Source organism: Elephas maximus, chromosome 5, assembly GCF_024166365.1.
Source record: "Elephas maximus indicus isolate mEleMax1 chromosome 5, mEleMax1 primary haplotype, whole genome shotgun sequence".
NCBI lineage: Eukaryota > Metazoa > Chordata > Mammalia > Proboscidea > Elephantidae > Elephas > Elephas maximus.
The window spans coordinates 45,397,248-45,425,077 of NC_064823.1; the positions used below are offsets into that span (position 1 = coordinate 45,397,248).

The 27,830-nt window shown below is 35.8% G+C and overlaps 1 protein-coding gene across 1 annotated transcript in view; it reads left to right on the forward strand.

Moving 5' to 3' along the window:
- Positions 1 to 27,830, forward strand: part of TBCK (TBC1 domain containing kinase) — a 272,075-nt gene that overhangs the window by 94,069 nt on the left and 150,176 nt on the right. The window contains exons 19-20 of the mRNA XM_049885573.1: positions 1,365 to 1,448; positions 19,182 to 19,267. Of these exons, the coding sequence (XP_049741530.1) occupies positions 1,365 to 1,448; positions 19,182 to 19,267 (170 nt within the window). The remainder of the gene's footprint in view (positions 1 to 1,364; positions 1,449 to 19,181; positions 19,268 to 27,830) is intronic.

Consider the following 27,830-nt stretch of genomic DNA (forward strand, 5'->3'; position numbering starts at 1 on the left):
CATTTAAATAATCATTCTCTATATTATTCTGTATATTTAATCAAACATGAGTGGTTCTTTATTTAACATTCTTGCACTCTCCACAGTAGGTACCACAAATTTCTGTGAAATAATCTCTCAGATTTATTTTAAAGAATTTTAAGAATTAATTCATTATTGAAGTTCTTCAATTATGACCAAGAAGTGACTAGAAATTTTGGAAGAAACTGGCTAATTATTCTAAATGCATTCACCAACCCCTTTAATGACCATTTTTATGAAACTTTAGAGAAAATTCTGACTTCTGAAGAAATTATTAGATTTTAGGCTAAGTATACTTTCTAAAGAATTTGTAAAGAAATGAATATTGGCTGCCTTTTCCCTTTTTTTTTCCCTTATTCTTGTATCTCCAAAGCCTACCATATCAAATGCCACCTCCTTAATGAAGGCTTTTTTTTTTTTTTTTTTTCTGATCCCAAACAACACTTTACATTTCAGGAAATCTTGTATCTGTCTTGTATTATGGTTATTTATATACTAATATGTTAACTCTTTTTTGGTTGCCAGCTTTGTTATAACAGGTTTTTTTATTCTCCTCTACTATAATGCCTTTTTTATAGAAGACTCTTCAATAAATATTTGTTAAATTGAATTGACTCAAGTCCCATATCCCTAATGCTATCACATATAGAGCATGTTACCATGTAGAGCTCAAATCCCAAGAAGCCTCAATTCCAGAATCACCATCTTTTCAAATTCTTATGCATATCATTAGAATTTGCATACACTTGTAGAACTGGGTGGAGACAGTATAACCCTAGAGAAACGAAATTCACTATTTGAATGGTTTTAAAAATGCACTGTTCTCTGATATTATGACTCATTAACCTAGACTAAAATTGTTGCTATAGTTAGGCATAGCCCATTATCATAAGTATTGATCCTAGAATAGTAAGAAATCTATGTTTGAAGCTGTAATTGATGACTAGCATTACTAAATCTATAGTTTTCACACTCTTTTGTTTGTATCAACAGTAATTAAGAATCATGAGGTTTGTGTAACTCATTAATAATGATCATGTTTAGAGGTGAAAATATTTTATAAAGTTCAGGTAATAAAGGCTTTTATTATTGTGAAGTATAATGAGTGCCATGGTAGTTTGAAATTGAAAAGTTCCTAGAGTAGTTATTTTTTTTTCGTGCATAATATTTCCTGTTTTAAAAGGTAGAGACTTTTTTTCCTTATTTTTGTTTTTCCAGCACTTATTATCATAATTGTTACTTAACAGTAGACTCCAGGAATATGTACTAAGTGAAGTAGATGGCTGCTAGGCATTTACACCTTTAACTAATTTGTTATCTGCCTTTGTTTTATTCTGTCTTAGCCTTGGCATATGCGTGTATGTCTGCTTTTATTCCCAAATACCTATATAATTTCTTCTTGAAAGACAATTCACATGTGATACAAGGTAAGCAAATGTCTTTCCTTGCCTTTTATAGGGAAAGCACTTGTATTGAAGGTAACCAGAAAAAAATTAAATTTATGGTTTTGACCCAATAAAATATGGCGATTATCTGTCACTAAAATCCATGCAGATCGTAAAGGTTAGTCTTTCCCCCAAGTACACAAAAATGACAATATTTTTCTAATGAATGTTTATTATCTGAACTTAAAACAACCAAACCCGTTGCCGTCCAGTTGATTCCGACTCATAGCAACCCTATAGGACAAAGTAGAACTGCCCCACAGGGTTTCCAAGGAGCACCTAATGGATTAGAACTGGCAGCCTTTTGGTTAGCAGCTGTAGCTCTTAACCACTACACCACCAGGTTTTCCTACCGGAACTTAGTTCTGTTCAGATGCAGGCATTATACTCTACGAAAAGGAAAAGAGACTGCCGTTTGCTTCTCTCACAATTAAAATAGCCCATAAAAAGCTTTACTGTCCTAGCCAGAGCCATTAGGCTAGACAAAGAAATGAAGGGCATCTGGATTGTCAAGGGAGAAGTAAAATTATCTCTATTTGCAGATGACATGATCTTATACACAGAAAACCCTAAGGAACCCTCCAGAAAACTACTGAAAATAATAGAGTTCAGCAGAGTCTCAGGTTACAAGATAAACATACAAAAATCACTTGGATTCCTCTACATCAACAAAAAGAACATCGAAGAGGAAATAACCAAATCAATACCATTCACAGTAGCCCCCAAGAAGATAAAATACTTAGGAATAAATCTTACCAAAGATGTAAAAGACCTATACAAAAAAAACTACAAAGTACTAGTGCAAGAAACTAAAAGGGACCTACTTAAGTGGAAAAACATACCTTGCTCGTGGATAGGAAGACTTAACATAGTAAAAATGTCTATTCTACCAAAAGCCATCTATACATACAATGCACTTCCAATCCAAATTCCAATGACATTTTTTAATGTGATGGAGAAACAAATCACCAACTTCATATGGAAGGGAAAGAAGCCCCGGATAAGTAAAGCATTACTGAAAAAGGAGAAGAAAGTGGGAGGCCTCACTCTACCTGATTTTAGAACCTATTATACAGCCACAGTAGTCAAAACAGCCTGGTACTGGTACAACAACAGGCACATAAACCCATGGAACAGAATTGAGAACCCAGATATAAATCCATCCACATATGAGCAACTGATATTTGACAAAGGCCCATTGTCAGTTAATTGGGGAAAAGATAGTCTTTTTAACAAATGGTGCTGGCATAACTGGATATCCATTTGCAAAAAAATGAAACAGGACCCATACATCACACCATGCACAAAAATTAACTCCAAGTGGATCAAAGACCTAAACATAAAGACTAAAACGATAAAGATCATGGAAGAAAAAATAGGGACAACCTTAGGAGCCCTAATACAAGGCATAAACAGAATACAAAACATTACTAAAAATGACGAAGAGAAACCAGATAACTGGGAGCTCCTAAAAATCCAACACCTATGCTCATCTAAAGACTTCACCAAAAGAGTAAAGAGACCACCTACAGATTGGGAAAAAATTTTCAGCTATGACATCTCCGACCAGTGCCTGATCTCTAAAATCTATATGATGCTGTTAAAACTCAACCACAAAAAGACAAACAACCCAAGCAAAAAGTGAGCAAAGGATATGAACACGCACTTCACGAAAGAAGATATTCAGGCAGCTAACAGATACATGAGACAATGCTCTCGATCATTAGCCGTTAGAGAAATGCAAATGAAAACTACAATGAGATTCCATCTCACTCCAACAAGGCTGGCATTAATCCAGAAAATACAAAATAATAAATGTTGGAGAGGCTATGGAGAGATTGGAACTCTTATACACTGCTGGTGGGAATGTAAAATGGTACAACCGCTTTGGAAATCCATCTGGCGTTTTCTTAAAAAGTTAGAAAAAAAAACTACTGTACAACCCAGAAATCCCACTCCTTGGAATAGGAGAAATAAGAGCCTTTACAGGAACAGATAATATGCACACCCATGTTTATTACAGCACTGTTTACAATAGCAAAAAGCTGGAAGCAACCAAGGTGTCCATCAACGGATGAATGGTTAAATAAGCTATGGTATATTCACACAATGGAATATTACCCATCGATAAAGAACAGTGACAAATCTGTGATACATTTCATAACATGGAGGAACCTGGAAGGCATTATGCTGAGTGAAATTAATCAGATGCAAAAGGACAAATATTGTATAAGACCACTGTTACAAGATCTTGAGAAATAGTACAAACTGAGAAGAACACATTGTTTTGTGGGTATGAGAGGGGGGAGGGAGGGAGGGTGGGAGAGGGTTATTTACTGATTAGATAGTAGATAAGAACTACTTTAGGTGAAGGGAAGGACAACACTCAATACAGGGAAGGTCAGCTCAACTGGACTGGACCAAAAGCAAAGAAGTTTCCGGGATAAACTGAATGTTTCAAAGGTCAGCAGAGCAAGGGCAGGGGTTTGGGGACTATGGCTTCAGGGGACATCTAAGTCAATTGGCAAAATAAATTCTATTAAGAAAACATTCTGCATCCTACTTTGAAATGTGGCGTCTGGGGTCGTAAATGCTAACAAGAGGCCATCTAAGATGCATCAATGAGTCTCAACCCATCTGGGTCAAAGGAGAATGAAGAACGCCAAGATCACATGATAACTATGAGCCGAAGAGACAGAAAGGGCCACATGAACTAGAGACTTACATCATCCTGAGACCAGAAGAACTAGATGGTGCCCGGCCACAACCGATGACTGCCCTGACTTGGAGCACAACAGAGAACCCCTGAGGGAGCAGGAGAACAGTGAGATGCAGACCCCAAATTCTCATAAAAAGACCAGACTTAATGGTCTGACTGAGACTAGAAGAATCCTAGCGGTCATGGTCCCCAAACCTTCCATTGGCCCAGGACAGGAACCATTCCTGAAGACAACTCATCAGACGTGGAAGGGACTGGACAATGGGTTGGAGAGAGATGCTGATGAAGAGTGAGCTACTTGTATCAGGTGGACACTTGAGACTGTGTTGGTATCTCCTGTCTGGAGGGGAGATGGGAGGGCAGAGAGGGTTAGAAATTGGCAAAACGGTCACGAAAGGAGAGACTGGAAGGAGGGAGTGGGCTGACTCATTAGGGGGATAGTAAATGGGAGTATGTAGTAAGGTGTATATAAGTTTATATGTGACAGACTGACTTGATTTGTAAACTTTCACTTAAAGCACAATAAAAATTATTAAAAAAAAAGTTTTACTGTGAGCAAGCCTACTGTGAATTAGTAAAAAGTTTAAATATATTTTAAGTGTAAGTGAAATATTAAAAAAGTTCTTATTCATCTCCAGTGTCATCACTATGTGGGTACAGGGGTGGGAACAGCACCCCATGACATTGTCAGAGGGGTGATACCAAAATGACCCTAGGGTCTCCAGCAGCTGGCATCACTAGGGTTGGTGTCATCTGTCACCCAGTAACTCGTCACCCCCCCCCTTTACTTGCCAGAATGCAGGTGGCTGGGCCATGGTACCCGCCACTGTGCAGAGAAGAGGGTCCCTACCTTGGCCAGTGGAAGAGGGAAAGAACTGCAGAGAGACGTGGGAGACAGGGCACTGAGCTGTGTGTGACTAGGGAAGATTTCCCTGCTGTCCCTGCCCGTGGAGGGGGGAGGTGACACCTTTAGTTACTGCACTGGGTGACACCAACCCTAGTGACACCACTGTTCATCCCAATCCCCATGCTTTTTTCTCATCCAAAATATCCTCCCTCTTTCTTCACCATATCTAAATATAACCCTGCCTTAAGAATCCAAGTCATAGCAAAATCCATTTATGAATTCTTTCAGGACTATTTCAGCCTTTTTAAAATTTCTAATAGAATATTCTGAACTCCTTTTTGGAGGTAATGTAGCACAGAACTTAACAGTATGTACCTTTAGATCAGACAAACCTTACTTAAAATTTAAGCTTCACTACTTGTAATCTTGAACAAATTATTTAGTGCTCTACTTATTTTACTCGTTTGTAAAATAAATATTGTTGTAAAGATTAAATGTAATAAAATATGTAAATTGCCTGCCAAAGAGAAACAAGGGATAAATGCTATTTTTAATTGTTATTATTATTTTTTTTTTTACTAGTGTCATCATTATCATGGCATTACTTATTGTCTTCTGTCTTATCTTTACAAAATTCCAGATGTCTTAAGGACAAGGAATTTTCTTATACTTTTGTATTTCTTTTGTGACACACTACAAAGCTGGTCACACAGTCTCCCCTTTTATCGTTTTTATGACATTTTCACATACTCCCTTGATTTAGAGTTTTTATTTATACGTATTTTTCACATTCATACTGCTAAATTTTGAACAAATAGAAGCTGGTGCTGTGTTTTATTTATATTTGTATCATCGTTTTAAGTACCCCATTTGAATAGATGAAATAGGAAAACTAGAAGCTGTGCTTGAATTACCAAAATTCTCATTAAGTGGGATACCAATTAATATTTTCACTAACTTAGTAGTGAGTATAATCTTAGAAAGTCAGAGGTCAATATGATGGGAATATAATTAGAAAGTAAAATGTAAATTAAAAAAGAAACTGAAAATAAAGGAAGTAAGAGAATATAGATAAATGGCATAGCACATAAAAGCATTTTTTCCAACATCTTCTACATTGAATATAGAGAAAAATAATTAAAACTTTTTTTTCAAGTTGAGGTATGTGATTATTCATGTATCTTTTTTGTGTCTACAATGTAGATGTTCTAGAAATTAAAATAATGATTCAGTGCCACTCAATTAGTTTTATAATATAAACTCTATTGACTTATATTTGCATTTTGAAATGTTTTCTTTTGAAATGGATATGTGTATATTTATAAATGAGAAAGAAAAACGCATAGTAGAAAGAATAATGTTCAATCTGTGATGTACAGAAAAATTACATTCTGAATATTTCATAACTATTTATTTTGAGAAACCTTTAAATAAATCATAAATCCTTAACCTAATTTACCCGTATACATATACTTGCATTGCAAGTAAACACTTGAATGCATATAATTATCCTACATACCATTCATAGTAATGATAAGACATGTTTCTTCTCTTACTAGGAATTATTCTTTAAAAATGAACATGATAGAGCAACATCTAGCCACTGAATATTTATAATTAAAAATAATTTCAGAAAGATTTGGAAGATGAACAGAATAGGGTGAAAGGTTTGTATATTTTAAATGTTAACAGATAGTGTCATATTACTTTGCAAAAAAGTTGTAATGATTCACATTCCTAGTACCCAATTCTGTACACATTCCTGTGATGTGAACTTGTCTAAAGTTGGGATTAATATGAGAATGTCTTTTTGAAGGACACAACTTTTTACTTTCAATTTTTATCAAAGAGAAGTGCGCCTTATAGGACAACAGTTGCCTTTTACTTGTAGGTTAATTTAGTAAGGCCATCCAACTAGAAGGGCCATGCAGTGCCATCCTCAGTGATGTCCTGTTAGGGTGTACCTTACTGATAGGGATATGTCTCGTCCTTATTCATAGTTTCCTTTAAATTTTACCCTTATCAATGAGAAGATGTTATAGAATTGGCAGTTTATTCTCTAAACTTCTAGTGACGCCAAAATGACTGGACTTAATACATCTTGGATAATACCAGTAGATTTCATAGGTCTTGCAATGTAGGTAATAATCTGTCAGTGACCAAAGGCAAACTGAAAAGATTGAAGGTAGAAAATAACCTGGTTGCCATTTATGTAGTACAAAAGGTGGTTCCTTAATCCTAATTTAAATATGTCAGCAACGTAGTGCTGTTATTTTTAAAGCTTATGTAAAACTGCAATATTGACTGAACATTCACACATATTGGTTGGTTCTTTGAAAAAAGCAATAAAGTAGACAAAACTTTAGCTAGGCTGACAAAAAAAGAAGATGCAAATAATCAAAATAGGAAATGAAAGTGCAGATATTACAACTGACTCAGTAGAAATAAAAAGGAACATAAGAGAATACTATGAAACAACTGTATGCGAAAACACTTGATGACTTAGGTGAAGTGGACAAATTTCCACAAACACACAATCTAACTAAATGCACTCAAGAAGAAATAGAAAATCTCAAGAGACTCAAAACAAGTGTAAAGAATGAATCAGTAATCAGAAACCTCCCAGCAACAAAAAATCCTGGATCAGATGGCTTCACTGGGGAATTCTACCAACGATTTAAAGAATTAACACCAATCCTGCTCAAGCTCTTGCAAAACATAGAGGAGGAAGGAACACTTCCTAGCTCATTCTGCATTACCCTAATACCAAAGCCAGACATAGACATCACAAGAAAAGAAAACTACAGAGTGATATTTCTTATGAATAATACAAAAATTCTCAACAGAATACTAGGAAAAGGAATTCCACCGCATATTGAAAGAACTATCCATGACAAAGAGAGATTTATTCCAGGAATGCAAGGGTGGTTCAACAGTAGAAAATCAATCAGTGTAATCCTCCTCATTACTAGAATAAAGGAGAAGAACCATATCATCCTTTCAACCTGCATAAAAGACATTTGATAAAATTCAACACCCTCTCGATAAAAATACTTAACAAGTTAAGTATAAAAGGGAAATTCTTCAGTATGATTAAGGGCATTTATGAAAAACAAACAGCTGACATTATACTCATTGGAGAAAAATTGAGAGCTTTCCCCTTAATATTGTGAACAAGACAAGGATGCTTGCTTTCACCACTGCTGTTTAATATTGTACTAGAAGTCCTAGCCAGAGTATTAAGGTGGTAAAAAGAAATAAAAGTTATCTAAATCAGGAAGGAAGAAGTAAAGCTATCCTTATTTGCAGATGACATGCTCCTTTATTTAGAAAATCCCAAAGAATCCAGAAGAAAGCTTCTAGAGTTAACAGAGGAATTCAGCAAAGTTGCAGGGTACCATGTCAACACACAAAAATTAGTTGGACTTATATACACCAGCAGTGAGCAATCTGAAAAGGAAATTAATAATTGCATTTACAGTAGTATCTTAAAGAACAAAATACCTAGGTATAAACTTAATAATATGAAAGACTTATGCAATGAAAATTATAAAACACTGCTGAAAGAGATTAAAAGCAAAAACCTGTTGCCATTGAGTAGCTTCTGACTCATAGCAACCCTATAGTAGAACTGCCCCATAGGGTTTTCAAGGCTGGTGTGTTCAAACCTCCAACCTTTTGGTTGGCAACCAAACACTTAACTGCTGTGCCACCGGGCTGCTTGGAAGAGATTAAAGAAGACCTAAATCAATGGAAAGGCATTTCGTGTTTGTGGACTGGAGGACTTAACATCATTAGGGTGGCAATACTACCCAAAACAATCAATAGATTTAACACAATCCTGATAAAAATTCCAACAGCCTTCTTTGCAGAAATGGAAAAAGCTAGTCCTCAAATTGATATGAAATGGCAGAGGGCCCCCAAATAGCCAGAGCAATTTTAAAGAAGAACAACGTAAGATGATTTATACTTTCTGATTTCAAAATATATTATACAGCTGCAGTAATCAAAACAGTCTGGCAATGGTATAATAATATACACACAGACCAATGAAATAGAGTTGAAAGTCCAGAAATAAACCCACATATCTGTAGTTGATTGATTTTTGAGAAGGTTACTAAGTCTGAAATGTCTCTTTAATAAATGGTTCTGGGACAACTGTATATCCATATGCAAAACATGAAGTTGGACTCATACCTCATATCATACTAAAAAATGAACTCAAAAATGGATCAAGGACCTGAATGTAAGAAGTAAAACTCCTAGAAGAAAACACAGGACAGGGTTTTGGAGCCTAGTTTTTAACAGTGAATTTTTAGATTTGACATCAAAAGCACAAGCAACAAAAGATAAAATATATTAGACTTCATCAAAACTAAAAACTTTTGTTCAACAAAGGACTTTACTAACAAAGTGAAGGAACAACCTACAGACTGGGAGAAAATCTGGTGAAACCATATATTAGATAACGATTTAGTATCCAGAATATATAAAGAATTCCTACAACTTGACAACGGAAAGACAACCCAACCAAAAAAATGGACAAAAGACCTAATAGACAAAGCAGATATACAAATCGCTCAAAAGCAGATGAAAATATTCGTAACATCATTAGCTGTTCAAAAACCAAAACGAAACCTATTGCCGTCGAGTTGTTCCTAACTCATAGCGACCCTATAGGACAGAGTAGAACTGCCCCATAGAGTTTCCAAGGAGCACCTGGCAGATTCGAACTGCCGACCTCTTGGTTAGCAGCCGTAGCTTTTAACCAGTATGCCACCATTAGCAGTTAGCTGGAGATGCAAATCAAAACTACAATGAGAAACCACTCCATTCCTACCAGGATGACTAAGATTAAAAAAAAGAAAAGGAAAACAGCAAATGTTGGCAAAGATGAGAAGAACTCAGAACCCTTAGCCATTGCTGGTAGGAATGTAAAATGGTACAGCCACTGTGGAAAACAGTTTGGCGGTACCTCACAGAGTTAAAGATAGAATTATCATATGACGCAGCAATTCCACACCTTAAGTATATACCCAAGACACTTGAAAGAAGCAATGTAAACGGACAAGTGTACACCAATTTTCATTGCAGCACTATCTACAGTAATCAAATGATGGAAATGACCTAAATGTCCAAGGACAATTGAATGGATAAACAAATTGTAGTCCATAAATAAAATAGAATATAGTACTCAGCCATAAAGAGAAATGAAGTCCCAAATATGTTACAGCAAGGATGAACCTTGAAAACATTATGCTGAGTGAAATAAGTCAGTCACAAAGGATAAATATTATATGATTTCACTTATATGAAATATATAGAATAGGCAAAAGTATAGAGATCAAAGTTTTATTAATGGTTACCAGGGGCAGGAGGGAGTCCTGGTGGCACAGTGGTTAAGCATTTGGCTGGAAACCCTCTGGGGCAGTTCTACTCTGTCTTATAGGGTCAGTATCAGTCGGTATCAACTCTATGGAAACAGGTTTGGTTTTTTGGTTAGGAACAGGAGGGAGGAGGAAAAGGCGAGTCATTGTTTATGAAGCAGTAAATTTCTGTTTATGTTGATAGGAAATTTGGAAATAGTCATTGGTGATGAATGTATAACATTATTAATGTAATCGTATCACTGAATTGTACACATGCAAAATGAAAAATGTTGAATTGGCAAATGTTATATGTGTATCTTTACAACAATATGAAAAGGACTTATAAAATGAACTGTATAGAGTATGTATTAGATGGCTATGTTGGCCTGGCTAGATGACCAACTCTCAGAGGGCCAAATTAGATAGCTTCTATTAAGTTTTTTTTTTTTAAGTTATTTTCTATTTTTATTCTGTATAGATTCTTATTTCAAAATACAGATAGCATTTACCTAAAAAGAATCTTAGTTTTCCTTATATATTTTATCAAGAAACAAGAGACAATGATTTTAAATCAGTTTTTAACTTTTATATTGACCACACATGTTATATCTGTCTATCATCTATCTATCTATCTATCTATCTATCTATCTATCTATCTATCTATCTATCTATCTATCTATCTATCTATCTATCTATCTATCTATCTATCTATCTATCTATCTATCTATCTATCTATCTATCTATCATCTATCTATCTATCTATCTATCATCTATCTATCATCTATCTATCTATCTATCATCTATCTATCTAATCTATCTATATAAAAGCATAGTTTCAATTAATTTTGTCTTTGAATAAGTAATTTCTGTATACTGACACTGTGCCAGACACTGCTTAACTCATTGGGGCTCTTAAGATGAATAAAATTCAATCCCTTCCCAAGATGCTTCAGAGACTGGTAAGATAAATAAATGTGAAAATAACTAATTGTAAGGCAATGAGATAAATGTACAAATTACTATCTTATCACGGAGAAAGAAGTGTGTTTTTTGTTTTGGTTTGGTTTTGGTTTTTTTGTTTGTTTTGTTTCATTGGCAAAGCAAAGAGTTGGCATGCCTGGAAAGGCTTCGTAAAGGAAGGCTCACTTGTTGATGAATTTGAAGTTTTGCTTGATGGAAAGGGAGAAAGACATAGAATAAAGAACAGTAAAGAGGACTGCAGTAAAAAAAAATACAAGGTGGATGGATGGAACTGCCAGTAGTCAAACCTGGTACATGAGGTAGGAAAGGGAAGAGAGGAAAGCTAAAAAAGGAGCTGAAATAGTACACTGATTGTAGGTTACTAAGGTTCAACGCAGGAACAATGGTTTACTTTTCTCCAAATGGCCATTTTATGCTTGGAATTAGAAATACTCAATTCTCATTTTATTTTTTTCTTTTTTTGTTTTGTAGTCGTTCTAAACTTCAAAGTAGCATTTGATTGGCATAAATATCACATGCATACTTTTTTCCCCAGCAAATTTTAGAAAAATCTCATATCATATGAAACTAATTAATCCATAAGCTAATTGTAAAATTACATATTCATTTAGGATTTCGTTGTCTCTATAGAGATTTTAACTTTCTATATTCAACACCAACTTGAATTGCTCTTTGGAAAAAAGCATCTGTTTTTATAGTTATATGTTAGTAGAACTTGAAAATTTTTCTTTTTAAAGTTTTTCCTAAAATATGGTATTCATATACTCGTAAGAATCTGAAATGGTTTGCCTCATACAGATGAGTAGAAAAATATCTACTTAATCAAGATACCCTATTATTATTATTTTTACTCTGCTCCTATTATAACCTGCAGACATTTTTGAAAGATAATAAATTTAATTCCTTTCTTGCCTAAATGAAAATTCATTATCAATTTTTTGCACTATCAAATTATCCCTAGCAGCACTGTTGTTGGGTTGATAAAGAATCACCAACAGAGGAACTTCAAAAAATAATGTACTGACTAAACTGCTCAGATGTGGTCTTTTAGCTTATCTAAGTTTTTTTTTTTTTTTTTAAGATTACTAACTCATAGCGACCTATAGGGTCGCTGTGAGTCGGAATCGACTTGACAGCAGCAGGTTTGGTTTTTGGTTTTGGTGAGATTACTAAAATTCAGAATCTCAAAGTATCAATTGAATTGAAAAAGATGGAGGGATTTGAGAGGGATATATTGATTAGAGTTTCAGAGATATTGAAAACAGGCATAACTTGTAGGGCAGGCATACCTTAGGCTTTTGAAGAAAGGGATGGCAGCTTCAATCTAGTGGAGAGAGAGGCAGCCATTTAATTATTAAGAATGAGAACCCAACAATATTTTAATGTCATTTTGCACTTAAGAAAGGAGCAACCCAGCAAACTGGCCTATAAGACATTGTAAACTATTCCTTGAAGTCCCTCTACTGTGTATTTTTGGCCCAAACAGTCATTCTATTGTGCATTTTTGGAATTTTGGCACAACGTTAAACATGTACTGTTTTATCCTACCAATTCATATTCACGCTTCAACTACTGGGAGATTATCGTTGCTACAAGTTTTTTTACAAGTAGAAATGAAAAGGCAAAGGGAAATACCGTATAAATTTGGGAAATAAAATCAGGTGAAAATTTCCCCAATTTTCTGTTTACTTGTGTGTGTTGTTCTTAATCCTTTGAGGGCAAGGGGGCGGTATCTTGTTCACTGTGATGCCCCTAGCACTTAATGGCGTGCCACACATAGGCTAGGGTGATTATACAACCAAGTCAGAATCCTTTTGAGAGTTAAAAGAAGCATTAACCGCAGCGGACAATGGGTCTGCAGACGCAAACTGGAACTCTTTCAGACCAAGTAGGATACATGCTAACATTACACATAGAGATTCAGTAGGTCTTTGAGGGGAGGGAGGAAGAAAGACAGACATACAAAGTCTGAAATCCAGTTGTCAAATGTGGGGCTATAAAAATAAATCTCCTTTCCATCAAACAACAACAAAGAGAGCTAAAGAGAGATTATATGCAGTTTCACCCTAAGGGTATCATGTATTTACAAAAGCAGTGCATTGCATATTTCCAGTTTAATGCATATTTTTGACTTTCATGATAGGATATTGGGAGAGAAGGAATATACGAGCGTATAGCCTTGGCATTTTTAAGAATGCCTCACACCATGTGACTGAGATTTCTCCTGAGACAGAAAATGTGTGACTGAGATTTTTCCTGAAAAAGAAAATATTTAAGTGAATTTGCTTGCAGATTTTTCACAGAAGTGTAGGGTATGCGAGTAAAAAAGAAAATGACTTACCTTTCTGTTTTCTTTCTCTTCTTTTGTGTCTTCCATCCCATTTACATGTAAACGTTGGTGCTCATTCTTGTGGCTTTAGTCAGTAAAACAAATCTTAAAGCTGACAGACTTTATAATGTGCGATAACCTAATTTGGTATCATTTGGAATAAAAAAAAAAATTTTTTTTTTTTGAGTGCTATGAGTCAAAATGTCACCAAATAGTTTGGATTGGGCACATTCTTACTTGACAGGAGATTTGTGACTCTGCGTATTTATCTGTACTTAACATCTTCAGAATAAACTAGCAGCATGATGGAAAATAGTTACAGAATTGAGGATGCTATTTCTGACTTGTGAGCAGAGGAAACAATTTGCTTTAAATCTGTCATCCATCATTCTTCATCTCTTTCTTGCTAAAGCTAAGAGTGAAAGCTGAAAGGCTGATCGGAAAGGAAAAAAAAAAAACAAAAAACCAGTGTTACTGATACATGGGATGTTCTGAAATTACATCTCTCGATCTGTTTTATGATTTTTTTTAGATAAACAAATGGCATGTTTATAAACACCTGTATGAAAATATGATAGTGTCTGTATGAAATCCTTACATTTAATTATTCGGGGTTTCATTAAAAGATACATAATAAAAAAAGCTGTGAGGAGTGAGTGGAAGGAAACAGGGCTAGTCATTTTCATTTTGTATCTTACTGCAAAAAAAAAAAAAAATGAAGATATGACCCATCATTAAAATTAAGAAAATTTATATTAGACGTGGTTTTGTGCTATGGTATAATATGCTCTACTTGAAGCTTAAGGGAAAAATATCCCAAATACCTTGATTTTTGTTAAAGAATAGCACTTACCTTTATATAGGCTACCCATAGGTTAGAAAACTACTATTTCCTGGTTTATGTTAAGACTCTAGATGCATAACTTAATCGTCTAGTATAAACCATATTTAGAGTCTTTTGTGAACATCTTAAAGTCCCCTTACAAATGATCGGTAGCCTCCATGGAATCCTTTGTTTTATTCTGACCACTGGCCTCTTTTTCTGTACAAAAAAACCAAACCCAGTGCTGTCGAGTCGATTCCGACTCATAGCGACCCTATAGGACAGAGTAGAACTGCCCCGTAGAGTTTCCAAGGAGTGCCTGGTGGATTTGAACTGCCGACCCTTGGGTTAGCAGCTGTAGCACTTAACCACTACCCCACCAGGGTTTTTCTATAGTTTCCCTTAAATTCTTTCAGGTTTATTTACAAATGAAAAGATATATACATTTTGATTTTTGTTTTGTTTTGTTTTAATTTACTCTCTGAGACTTTTAAATACTTTTTTTGTTGTTTGTTTAGTTTTAGAATAACTTGGACTATGACAAAGTGCTGATTTCATCAGTTCTATCATATTCTTCCTTAAATAAGTTGTATGGGCCATTTTCGGTTCTTTCAGTTTGAGAAATGCCAAGCGTGTTCTTCCCTTTTGGTTTTCTAACTCCAGGTCTTCGCACAGTTAAGATTTTACCTTGTCTTCTCAAGCCGCCCTTTAAAATCTTTTAGTTCATCATTTCTTCCATTTGCTTTAACTGCTCTATGTTCAAGAGCAAGTTTCAGAGTCTCTCTGACATCCATTTTGGTCTTTTCTTTCTTTCCTGTCTTTTTAATTACCTTTTTTCTTTCTTCATGTATGACGTCCTTGATGTCATCCCACAGTTCCTCTGGTTTTCAGTCATAAACGTTCAGTGAACCAAAACTATTCTTGAGATGGTCTCTAAATTCAGGTGGAATATACTCAAGGTGGTATTTTGGCTTTCGTAAACTACTTTTCTTCAGCTTCAACTTGAACTTGCATATGAGCAATTGATGGTCTATTCAAGACTTGATTTGCAATATTGAAGGATTCTGTGGGAAAAATATTGAACAAAGCAAGAAGCATCTGAAGAAGATGGAAGAAATAGAGTCACTGTACCAAAAAGAATTGGTCGACATTCAGCCATTTCAGGAGGTAGGATATAATTAAGAACCAGTGGTACTAAAGGATGAAATTCAAGTGACACTGAAGGCATTGGCAAAAAACAAGGCTCCAGGAATTGACAGAATATCAGTTGAGATGTTTCAACAAATGGATGCAACACTGGAAGCACTCACTTGTTTATGCCAAGAAATGTGGAAGACAGCTACTTGGCAAACCGACTGGAAGAGATCCATATTTGTGTCCATTCCAAAGAAAGGGGATCCAACAGAATGTGGAAATTATCAAATAATATCATTAATATCACACCCAAGTAAAATTTTGCTGAAGGTAATTCAAAAAATAGTTGCAGCAGTACATTGACAGGGAACTATCAGAAATTCAACCCAGATTTAGAAGAGGTCTTGGAACCAGGGATATCACTGCTAATGTCAGACAGATCTTCGCTGAAAGCAGAGATTACCAGAAATATGTTTACCTGTGTTTTATTAACTATGGATCATAACAAACTATGGATAACATTGTGAAGAACGAGAAGTTCAGAACACTTAGTTGTGCTCATTCAGAACCTGTACACAGACCAAGAGGCATGCACTCATTCTAACAGAACAAGGGGATACTGTGTGATTTAAAGTCAGGATTGTATCCTTTCACCGTACTTACTCAATCTGTATGCTGAGCAAATAATCCAAAAAGCTGGACTGTGTGAAGAAGAATGCAGCATCAGGATTGAAGAAAGACTCATAAACAACCTACAATATGCAGCTGACACAACCTTTCTCACAGAAAGTGAAGAGGACTTGAAGCACCTACTGAAGAAGATCAAAGACTACAACCTTCAGTATGGATTACACCTCAACATAAAGAAGCAAAAATCCTCACAAGTGGACCAATAAGCAACATCGTGATAAACAGAGAAAAGATTGAAGTTGTCAAGGATTTCATTTTACTTGGATCCATAATCAGTGCCCGTGGAAGCAGCAGTCAAGAAATCAAATGATGTATTGCTTTGGGCACATCTGCTGCAAAGGACCTCTTTGAAGCGTTAAAAAGTAAAGATGTCAGTTTGAGGACTAAGGTGCCCCAACCCAAGCCGTGGTGTTTTCAGTTGCCTGCCTAATATGCGTGCAAAAGCTGGATGGTGAGTAAGGAAGACTGAAGAATAATTGACCCCTTTGAATTATGGTGTTGGCAAAGAATATTAAATATATCATGGACTGCCAAAAGAAGGAACAAATATGTCTTGGAAGAAGTACAGCCAGAATACTCATTAGAAGTGAGCATGGTTAGAATTCATCTAACATACTTTGGACGTGTTATCAAGAGGTACCAGTCCCTGAAGAAGGACATCATGCTTGGTAAGGTAGAGGGACAGCCAAAGAGAGGACGACCCTCGACAAGATGGATTGACACAATGGCTGTCATTGTGAGCTTAAGCATAGCAATGATTATGAGGATGGTGCAGGACTGGGCAGTGTTTCGTTCTTTACGTTGGATCATTACGAGTCGGAACCAACTCGAGGGCACCTAACAACAACAACGATATATCAGTCCATACTATATCACATTATAAGCCTGTTCTGAGCAACCAGAACTTATGCCAGCCTTATAAATTATATTTACACGTGTGACGCATTGTATGATTTATAAAATGTACATATGTATATATTTGTGTATATATGTGTGTATGTGTATATGTATGTTTATATAAAATACACATACACAGCTATAGGAAGAAATCATTTCAACTCTAAAAGCATGCAGTTATAACACATATATAAATCCAGTCATCAGTGTTTGGCAAAGTACAAGGAAACTGTTTTCATGATGGATTAGGTTTCATCAGCTCCTTAATTAGCCATGTAATCCCACATAACAGATACCTGTTATCAGTCTGGCTCAAATAAGAACCATCTTTAATAAAACTGGACCAGAGTTGTGGAGAACTGCCTGAAGCACAAATTTCTGTATAAAATGAGCTGTACTTTTTAGACGTTAGTAACTATATGCTTTTATCAACGTATTGTTGAATGCTTGTGATTACTGATGTTACATACCTTTGGCTTTTGGGTAAATTGAGACTATGAACTATTACCCAATTTTCGGGTAAATTAGGACTCACTAATAGAGAAAAAATAAGGAAATAAATCAAGGAAAAGTTAAACCCAGAAGATCCCTGAGGCATTCAGATATGTCCTAGTTCTTTACTTTGCTCTGTCACTGCTGAAGCTGGTGTGAGTAGTACCTTTTTTGGTCTGAAAGGAAAAAGTGAGACAATGGATAGAATGAAGTAGGACACAAGATTAAGAAATGGTATTGAGTATCCATTCTGTATCCAACTCCATGGTTAAAAGTTCAGTAGATATGGACTTCAGTTTTGTCATTGTGATATGGAATATAGCACCTCCTTTTCCTTTCTTTTTGGCCTTGATGCTCCTCTTTATAAAATTATGTAACATTGTTTATAGATAAATCATTATAAAATACACTTTGGTGATTAGGAGCAAAGGTTTAAGTGAAGGAAATAGGGGAAAGTCATTATTTCAAGGATTTAGTAATATTTCTTGAAAGATTAAAAAATTAAATACTAAAAAATGTAAGGCAGATATTATTCTTAGAGGTCTTTTGCAGCAAATATTGGTTTGAAAAATTGATCTGTTACTTTATTGAAAGAGGGAATTGAAGTTATTAAGGGAAAATTTTATTACATTGTTATCATTTCAATCACAAAAAGAAAAAAAATTGTTCAGCTCTTTGAAATATGTATTAACTTTGTTTTATTAGTAAAAATAAAAATGGTTACTTACCCTTGAGTAGATTGTTACCACAATCTCATTTAGATAAGTACATAGTGAATAAATTGGCAAGAATAGTAACTTGTTGAAAGAATGGCTAATATAAGGTGTTCTACACATTCCACACTGAACCCTATTAATTAGAATAGAATTAGAATCAGCAACAGAAATTTTTAATTGCCTACTGTGTGCCTACTTTCTGATTAACATGATGTTCATTCTTACTCCTGATATGCCCAATGCAGAGCATTAGATGGAAATAAATTAGAACTGAACAGATGCCTATATGTGTATATATAGATATTAAAAAAAAAAAACTGATACATTATTCTTTGTGACTGTGTTGTTCTTTAAGTATCTGTTACACTTTCTAAGCATGCAATAAATGCAAGAACATTTAATATCATTAGAGAAAATATGTTTGCAGAAATCAAAAAGAAAACATTGTTATAAACGTGTAATTTGTGAGTCAAGAAATGAACTGATAGCTCTAAAGGTAGAAGTCATGCCATAGCTTTTTGGTATGCTTGTTTAATAAATTGCTGTAAGTGGTTAAAGTAGTAACAAAGCAGAAAATTATTTATTGAAACATGTTTTCTTCATGAAGAAATTAAGGCCATTCAAGATGTAAATAAAACTATAATTTATGTGAAGTCAATGTCTTTATTTGAGGTAATTATAAAAATGATGATGCTCTTAAACTTTGTTATCATTTCAGAGTATCTAACTGTGTTCTCTCAGATGATTGCATTCCATGACCCAGAGCTGAGTAATCATCTCAATGAGATTGGCTTTATTCCAGATGTAAGTACTTGGTGCATTAACAGAACATAAGGTAAAAAATAAATAAAGCACAAAAAGGCAGCATAAAAAAAAAGTGTTTTTAAAATATGGTTTTCATAAGAAATCCATATCTGAACAAATTATTGCTATAAATTATAGCTTTCTGTTATGGAGTTTACATGGTTATTTTCTATATTCTCACTTTAAGTAAAAGAAAAGTATCTTATTTTTCTTAATGTACTTGAGACTCTCAGGTCGTTTTTGAAATGCCAGTTACTTAAGAGGGTAGAGGAGGATGGTGAAATGAGCGAATGCTCACATTTCCTCCCCCAGCAAATAACCCACTGAACAACAAATAAAAATAAGCAGAGACTGAGATCTCAGAACTCCAGATGGCAGCTGAGGTGTTGGAGAGTTGGAATGTGTCCCTAAGCAGAGTAGATAAGGAGGGGGGATGGCACAGAAGCTGGGACAACTTACCCACTAACATCTGAAGCACTTGTTCATCACAGCCATTTTGGGGCAGGGCTGGGCAACACCCTAAAGAGGGAACAAAGAAAGGGAGCTCATTTCTGAGAAAGCGTAGCCTGACTTTTTAAGGAAGCACAGATTGGCCATGGGAGTTCACGGGCCATGCAGTTGGGAGGGGCCAAAGGGGGACTGTGGTGCTGCAAGAGAGTGCTGTTGAATCTCACTAAGCCCTGAGACAGATGGGCACTAGGACTGGGAAGAATTGTAAGAGCAGTAGGGCAAGGTGAATACTTCAGACAGATGAACAATGCAGAATGAAATGGCTGCCCCCTGCCAACAGCAGGACACTGTGGGAGACCCTGTGCAGGGGCACCCATGAGGGAAAGATGTAGAGACCCCCCACCCTCACCACAGGAAAGTCAAGCCTCACATTTTACGTCAGTGTCTGCGACTAGATAAACCACCTGCCCCACAAATACACTGAATTCCAGAAATCAAGCATCCAGAACATCTGAAATAACACTGAAAAAAAGACCTAAAGGTAAGAGTGCCCTCTAGTGATTTGCAGGAGAAGATACCAGGCCCACTGCTGCTGGGTCAATTCTAACTCACAGAGATCCCATGAGGCAGAGTGGAGCTGCCCCTTGGGGTTTCCAGGGCTGTGAGTCTTTGAGGAGGCAGGCTGCCTCATCTTTCTCTCATGGAGCAGCTGGTGGGTGCAGGCCCTGGTCTTTTGGGTGGCAGGCAGGCATTTAACTCTGTGCCACCAGGGTGGCCAATCAGAAATTTTCCCACAATAGCCAGAATATAAAGTTTAAATTAAAAAGATAACAAATGGCCCAAGTTCAATGAAAAATAGTAAAACACACAAAATCACAAGAGAAGGACTAGTAAAAAGCAAAACATGAAGAGGAAATTTCCCCTATGGAAGCTAGACTAATGGAATGAGTTAGAAATTTTCAGACTATGGTTCTAAACATGCTAAAAAAAAAAAAAAAACAAACCCATTGTCATCAAGTCGATTCCAACTCATAGCAACCCTACAGGACAGAGTAGAACTGCCCCACATAATTTCCCAGGAGCTCCTGGTATATTCAAACTGCCGACCCTTTGCTTAGCAACTGTAGCGCTTAACCAGTACGCCACCAGGGTTTCCAAATGTGTTTAAAGAAAGCAAAAAGCACACAGAAACCAAACTAGTAGAGACAGAGAAACAAATGGAGGAACAAATTGAGAGACTCAACAAGGAGTTTGAAAGAAAACTACTAGAACTGAAGACTAAAGTAACTGAATTAGAAAAAGCAAGAGAAACATTCGACAATAGAGTTGAACAAACAGAAGATAGAATAAACAAACTAGAAGACAAAATAACTGAACTTAAGACTCTAGAAAAAAGTACAAGAGAGGAGAACAAACCCAAATGGAAATATGTAATTCAATTAAGCAATCTAACATTAGAATTATTGTAATCCTAGAGCACCATGACTACAATAAAGCCATAGAAACAATTTTCCAAGAGATAATCAGAATTTCCCAGACCTAAACAGAGAACTAAGCCTGCAAATACAGGAAGCTACACAAACCCCAATTAGAAAAAACACAAGAAGATCAACTTCACGCTATATACTAATAAAATTCTTGAAAACAAAAGACGAGGGAATTCTGAAAGCCACAAGAGAAAAATGCAATATAACATACCAAGGGCCTTTCATAAGAATCAGTGCAGATTTCTTCCCAGAATCCATAGAGGCCAGAAGACACGGAGGGACATATATAAAATACTGCATGAAAACAGTCGCTAATTAAGAAGTCTTTACCCAGCAAAGTTGTCATCCAAAAATGAGGGGAAAATCAAGACATTCACAAACATACAGAAGCTCTGGGAATTTGCTTCAGACCAGACCAGCTTTGCAAGTATTACATAAGGGAGCACTCCAAACAGAAACACAAGAGCATTAAATAAACACTCCTATCTATACATATGAAAAAAATAAAAAATGATAGAGAGATCTCCAACAAATACAACACGGGCAATCATAAGAACTAAGTATATGATATTTTTAGGGAATGAACTCAATAATTAAATCCTGTAAACAATACAGCATTGAGTTTGTATGAAATAAGTACAAAGTAAACTTATCGAATATCAGTTGTATATTGTTAATGGAGACTCATCATCAAAAACGTGGGAAGAGGGAGCATATCAGGAATATATTTATTATGTAAGGTTCTATGTTAACTGTTGATCATATATTAAACATTGTTGCAACTGTAAGCTGTTTAATATATGTGGTAAAGAATAAGAAATCACTGAGAAAAAACATTCAGCAGAAGGAAGAAAGGAAAAAGCATCATCACAAGAAAGCAGCCAAATACAAACAAAAAATCAGAATAAAAAAATGATACAAAGTAAGGGAGACACTTAGTTTTCAGTAATAATCTTAAATGTAAATAGTCTAAATGCCCCATGCAAAAGCCGGAGAGTGGCAGAATAGATTTAAAAAAAGATCCATCCTTTTGCTGTCTGCAAGAAATACACCTTAGAGATAAGGATGCAGACTGAAAATAAAAGGATGGGGAAAAATGTTCTATGCAACCAGTAAACAAAAAACAGCAGAGGTGGCCATACTGATATCAGATAAAATAGACTTTAAATCAAAGTCTATTACAAGAGATAAAGAAGGACATTACATGATAATAAAAGGGTCAGTCCATCAAGAAGATATTACAGTTGTAAGTATATACGCTCCTAAAGGCAATGCTTCAAAATACATGAAACAAATACTAATACAAAAGGAAAAATAGACAATTCCACAATAATAGTAGGGGACTTCAACACACCACTTTCAATTACAGACAGAACATCTGAAAAGAAGATCACTAAGGACACTGAGACCTTAAATAAAACCATAAGCCAATTGGACCTAACGGACATATATAGGACACCCAGCATCAGAACAATACACATACTTCTCCAGTGCACATGGATCACTTTCCAGAATAGACCATATGCTAGGACACAAAACAAATCTCAGCAAATTTAAAAAGATTGAAATCGTATAAAGCATCTTTGACTATAATGGTATGAAGCTAGAAATCAACAGGAAAATTAAGGAAAAGAAAAAAAAAAACAACGTGGAAATGAAATAATACATTTTGAAAATACTATTGGGTCATAGAAAAAACCAAAAGTGAAATTTAAAAAATTCCTAGAATCAAATGAAAACACAGCATGTCAAAACTTTTGGAACTCAGCAAAAGCAGTACTCAGAAGAAATTCATAGCAGTAAATGATTACATTAAAAAAGAAGAAAGATCCAAAATCATTAACTTAAACTGACAACTTGAGCAAATAGAAAAGTAAACACAAAAGAAGCCAAAAGCTACCAGAAAAGAAAATAATGAGCAGAAATAAAATAGAAAGAATTATAAAACCAGAAGTTGGTTCTTTGAAATGATCAATAAAATAGACAAACCCTTGACTAGATTGACCAAAGAAAAACACCAGAAGAATCAAATAACCAAATTAAGAAATGAAATTGGAGACATTACAACCAATCCAACAGAGATAACAAAGTTCATAACAGATTACTTTGAAAAGTTATGCTCCTACAAATTTGAAAACCTAGATGAAATGGGCAAATTCCTAGAAACATATTACCTACCCAAACTAACACAAACAGGGGTAGAATATTTAAACTGACCCATTACAAAAGAGACTGAAGATGTCATTCAAAAAAAAAAAAAAAAAAACTGCAAACAAAAAGGCCCAGGACCAGATGGCTACACTGGAGAATTCTACCAAACATTCAGAGAAGAGTTGACACCCATCCTACTCATTCTTTCCAAAAAACAGATGAGGAAGGAACATTACTGAACTCTTTCCATGAAACTGGCATTATCCTGATACCTAAACCAGGCAAAGACACCACAAAAAAAAAAAAAACTACAGCTTAATATGCCCTATGAACATAGATGCAAAAATCGTCAACAAAATTCTAGCCAACAGACTTCAGCAACATTTTTTTAAAAATCGTACACCATGATCAAGTGGGATTCATACCAGGATTACAAGGGTCTTTCAACATTAAAAAATCAATCAATGTAATCCACCATATAAATAAAGGAAAAGAATCATATCCTATCGATTGATGTGGAAAATCATTTGATAAAATTCAATACCCTTTCCTGATAAAAACTCTGAGCAAAATAGGGATAGAAGGGAAATTTCTCAAAATACTTAAGGGCATATGTGCAAAACTAACAGCCAACGTTATACTCAACACAGAAAGGCTGAAAGACTTCCCTTTGAGAATGGGAATGAGACAAGGATGCTCTTTCTCAGCATTATTACCGCTCTTTCTCAGCATCATACTGTAAGCCCTAGCCAGAGCAGTAATACAAGAAAGAGAAGTAAAAGGTATCCAAATTGGAAAGGAAGAAGTAAAACTACCTCTGTTTGCAGATGACACGATCCTATACATATACCCTGTTGTTGTCCAGTGGATTCCGACTCATAGTGACCCTACAGGACAGAGTAGAACTGTCCCATAGGGCTTCCAGGGAGTACCTGGTGGATTCAAACTCCCAACCTTTTGGTTAGCAGCCTGAGATCTTAACCGCTGCACCACCAGGGCTCTGATCCTATACATAGAAGACCCTAAAGATTCCATAAGAAAACTTCTGGAAATAATTGAAGAACTTAGCAACATTGCAAGGTACAAGATAAACACACCTACATCAGTTGGATTCCTCTGTACTAGCAAAGAGTACTCCGAAAAAGAAATCAAGAAAACAATACCATTTACAATATCCCCAAATCGATAAAATACCTAGGAATTAACCTAACCAGGGAGATAAAAGGTTTGTACAAGAGACTAAAAAAGACCTACAAAAATGGAAAGACATCCCATGCTTATGAATTGGAAGACTTAATGTAGTGAACCTGCACATGTCTGTCAGTTTGTTGTACTGTGGTGGCTTGTGTGTTGCTGTGATGTTGGAAGCTGTGCTACCAGCAGTGTCACCCATGGCTGGCAGTTTTTGGCTGAGCTTCCAGACTAAGACAGACTAGGAGGAAGGACCTGGTGATCTACTTCTGAAAAGAATTAGTCAGTGAAAACCTTATGAATAGCTGCAGAGCATTGTCTGGTATAGTTTTGGAAGATGAGCCCCTCAAGTTGGAAAGCACTATTGACACAGTGGCTGCAACAAATGACTCAAGCATAACAACAATTGTGAGGATGGTGCAGGACCAGGCAGTGTTTCTTTCTGTTGTATATAGGGTCACTATGAGTTGGAACCGGCTCAATGGCACCTAACAACAACAACAAATATAGTGAAAATGTCAGTTCTACCTAAAACAATCTACAGATACAATGCAACATTGATACAACTCCCAATGACAGTCTTTACTGAAATGGAAAAACTAATGACCAACTTCATGTAGAAAGGAAAGAAACCACCAATAGCCAAAACAACATTCCCCAATACCAAAATATACTATACAGCCACTCTAATCAAAACAGCCTGGCAGTGGCTCTTCCATAGACACATAGACCAGTGGAATAAAATTAAGAGCTCAGAATTAAACCCAGCCACCTACAGAAAACTAATTTTTGACTAGGGGTCAAAGTTCATTCAGTGGGACAGAAACAGTCTCTTTAATAAATGGTGCTGGCAAAACTGGATATCCACCTGCAGAAAAAACAAACAGGACCCATACCTCACACCACACCCAAAAGAAAAGATCCTCAGAATGGATCAAAGACCTGTTAACCTAAAACTATAAAATTGCTGAGAGAAAACTATGGTACCTAATCTTTTGGAAAAATAGAATAACAAACATAGCAACAAATATACAAATCAAAGAAGACAAAATAGATAAATAGGACCTCATAAAAATTTAAAACTTGCGCTCATCAAAAGACTTTATTAAAAGAGTAAATAGACAACCTACAGACTGGGAAAAAAATCTTTGGAAATGACTTATCTGATAAGGATCTAATCTCTAAAATCTGTAGAAAAAAGCAAAAACAGAACAACAAAAAGACAAGCCAATCACAAAATGAGCAAAGGACCTAAACAGAACCTTTCCCAAAGAGGACATCCAAGCAGGCAACAAGTGTGATTATTAGTCATTCAAAAAAAAAAAAAAAACCATTAGAGAGATGCAAATCAAAACTTCTATGAGATATCATCTTACCCCAGCTAAAATGGCACTGATAAAAAAAAACTTAATAAAGGACAGCAATAAACATTGCCAAGGTTGTGGAGAGTTGGGAACCCTTACCCGTTGCTGATGGGATTGTAAAATGGTACAACCACCATGGAAAATGGTATGGCACTTTCTCAAAAAACTAGAAATAGAGCTACCGTATGATCCAGCTGTCCCACTCCTAGATATATACCCTAGAGACCTAAAAATAATGACACGAACAGACATATGACACCTATGTTCATTGCTGCTTTATTCACAATAGCAAATAAATGGAAACAACCAAAGTGCCCATCAATGGATGAATGGATAAGCAAATTTGGTACATAAATGCAATGGAATACTATACAACCATAAAGAACAATGATGAATCTGCAAAATACAACATGAATGGACCTGGAAAATGTAATGCTAAGTAAAATAAGTCAAGCATATAAAAATAAATATTGTATGACCATTCTTTTATAAGAAGGTGTATGTATTTATGTATAGAGAGAGAGCAAGACGTCAGTGTTCATTGGTGGTTATGAAGGAGAGGAGAAGGGAAGAGGAAAGTATGTTTTTAGATTGTACAGACTTGTTATTTCTGGTGATGGGAAAATTGATGCCAAATGTGGATATAGTGAGCACAGCACAACCAAGGTAAAAACAAGTGTTTGAGCACATATGGATGGGTATAGGCTTATTGTTATATGGGTAGGTACAGTTGTATACGTAGGTGAGAACAGATAGAAGTATCATACCCCAAAAAATCAAACCCATTACTGTTGAGTTCAATGGATTCTGACTTGTAGAGACCGTATAGGGCAGAGTAGAACTACCCCATACAGTTTCCAAGGAGTGCCAGGTGGATTTGAACTGCTGACCTTTTGGTTAGCAGCCGTAGCTCTTAACCACTATGCCACCTGTAAATAACAAATATGTGGGTACAGGCATATATATTCGTTGAAGACATAAATACAAATACTCATCAGACAACCAAATACCTTGCAAGATTGGTTTTCCGGGTTTGAAAACTTAGAATCATAGTCTCATGGGACAACTCTGTCATTTGGCATAACATAGTTCACAAAAATCATATTCTCCATCCTACTAGCTCCTGGGGTCTTAAAAGCTTTTGAGCGGCCATTAAGATACAGCTGGTCTTTACTTGCCAGGAGCAAAACACTAAGAGGGTAACCAAGAGCTCAGAGAAGAAACACGTCTACACGAGCCATGATCTCATCTACTGTCAGCCCAGAACTAGATGGTGCCAGATTAGAACCACTGACCATTCTGACAGGAGTCACCACAGATGGTCCCAGACAGAATGGGAGAAAAATGTGCAGCAGAACTCAAATTCTTAAAATAATTTAAAAAAAAAAAAAAGACAAATTGGAAGAGTAGAGGACTCCCTGCGACTATCACCCTGAGACACACTTTAAACCTAGAACCAAACCTTTCCCCTGAGATCACCCTTTAGTGAAATAGTGGAGTGCCACACAAAATAAAGGACATTTCCAGTAAGATCGGTGCTCTACTTAAAAATCACCTGTATGAGCCCAAACGATCCACAGTTACTCAAAAGCAAAGATGAGAAAATAAGGGGGAAAGGAAACTACAGTACTGGGAATGGAACACAACACAAAGAGAATGTTGACGTGATAAATGTAAATAATGTCACTGAACAATTTGTGTAGAAATTGTTAAATGGGAATTTAACTTGCTGTGTAAACTTTCACCAAAAACTCAATAATTTTTTTTAAGTCAGTTAATTAAACTTTGTTGTGAAGGGTTTAAGGAACCCTGGTAGTGCAGTGGTTAATATCTGGGCTGCTAAGTGAAAAGTTGGCAGTTAAAGCCCACCAGCCACTCTGCCAGAGAAAAGACCTGGCGATCTGCCTAGGAAAACCTATA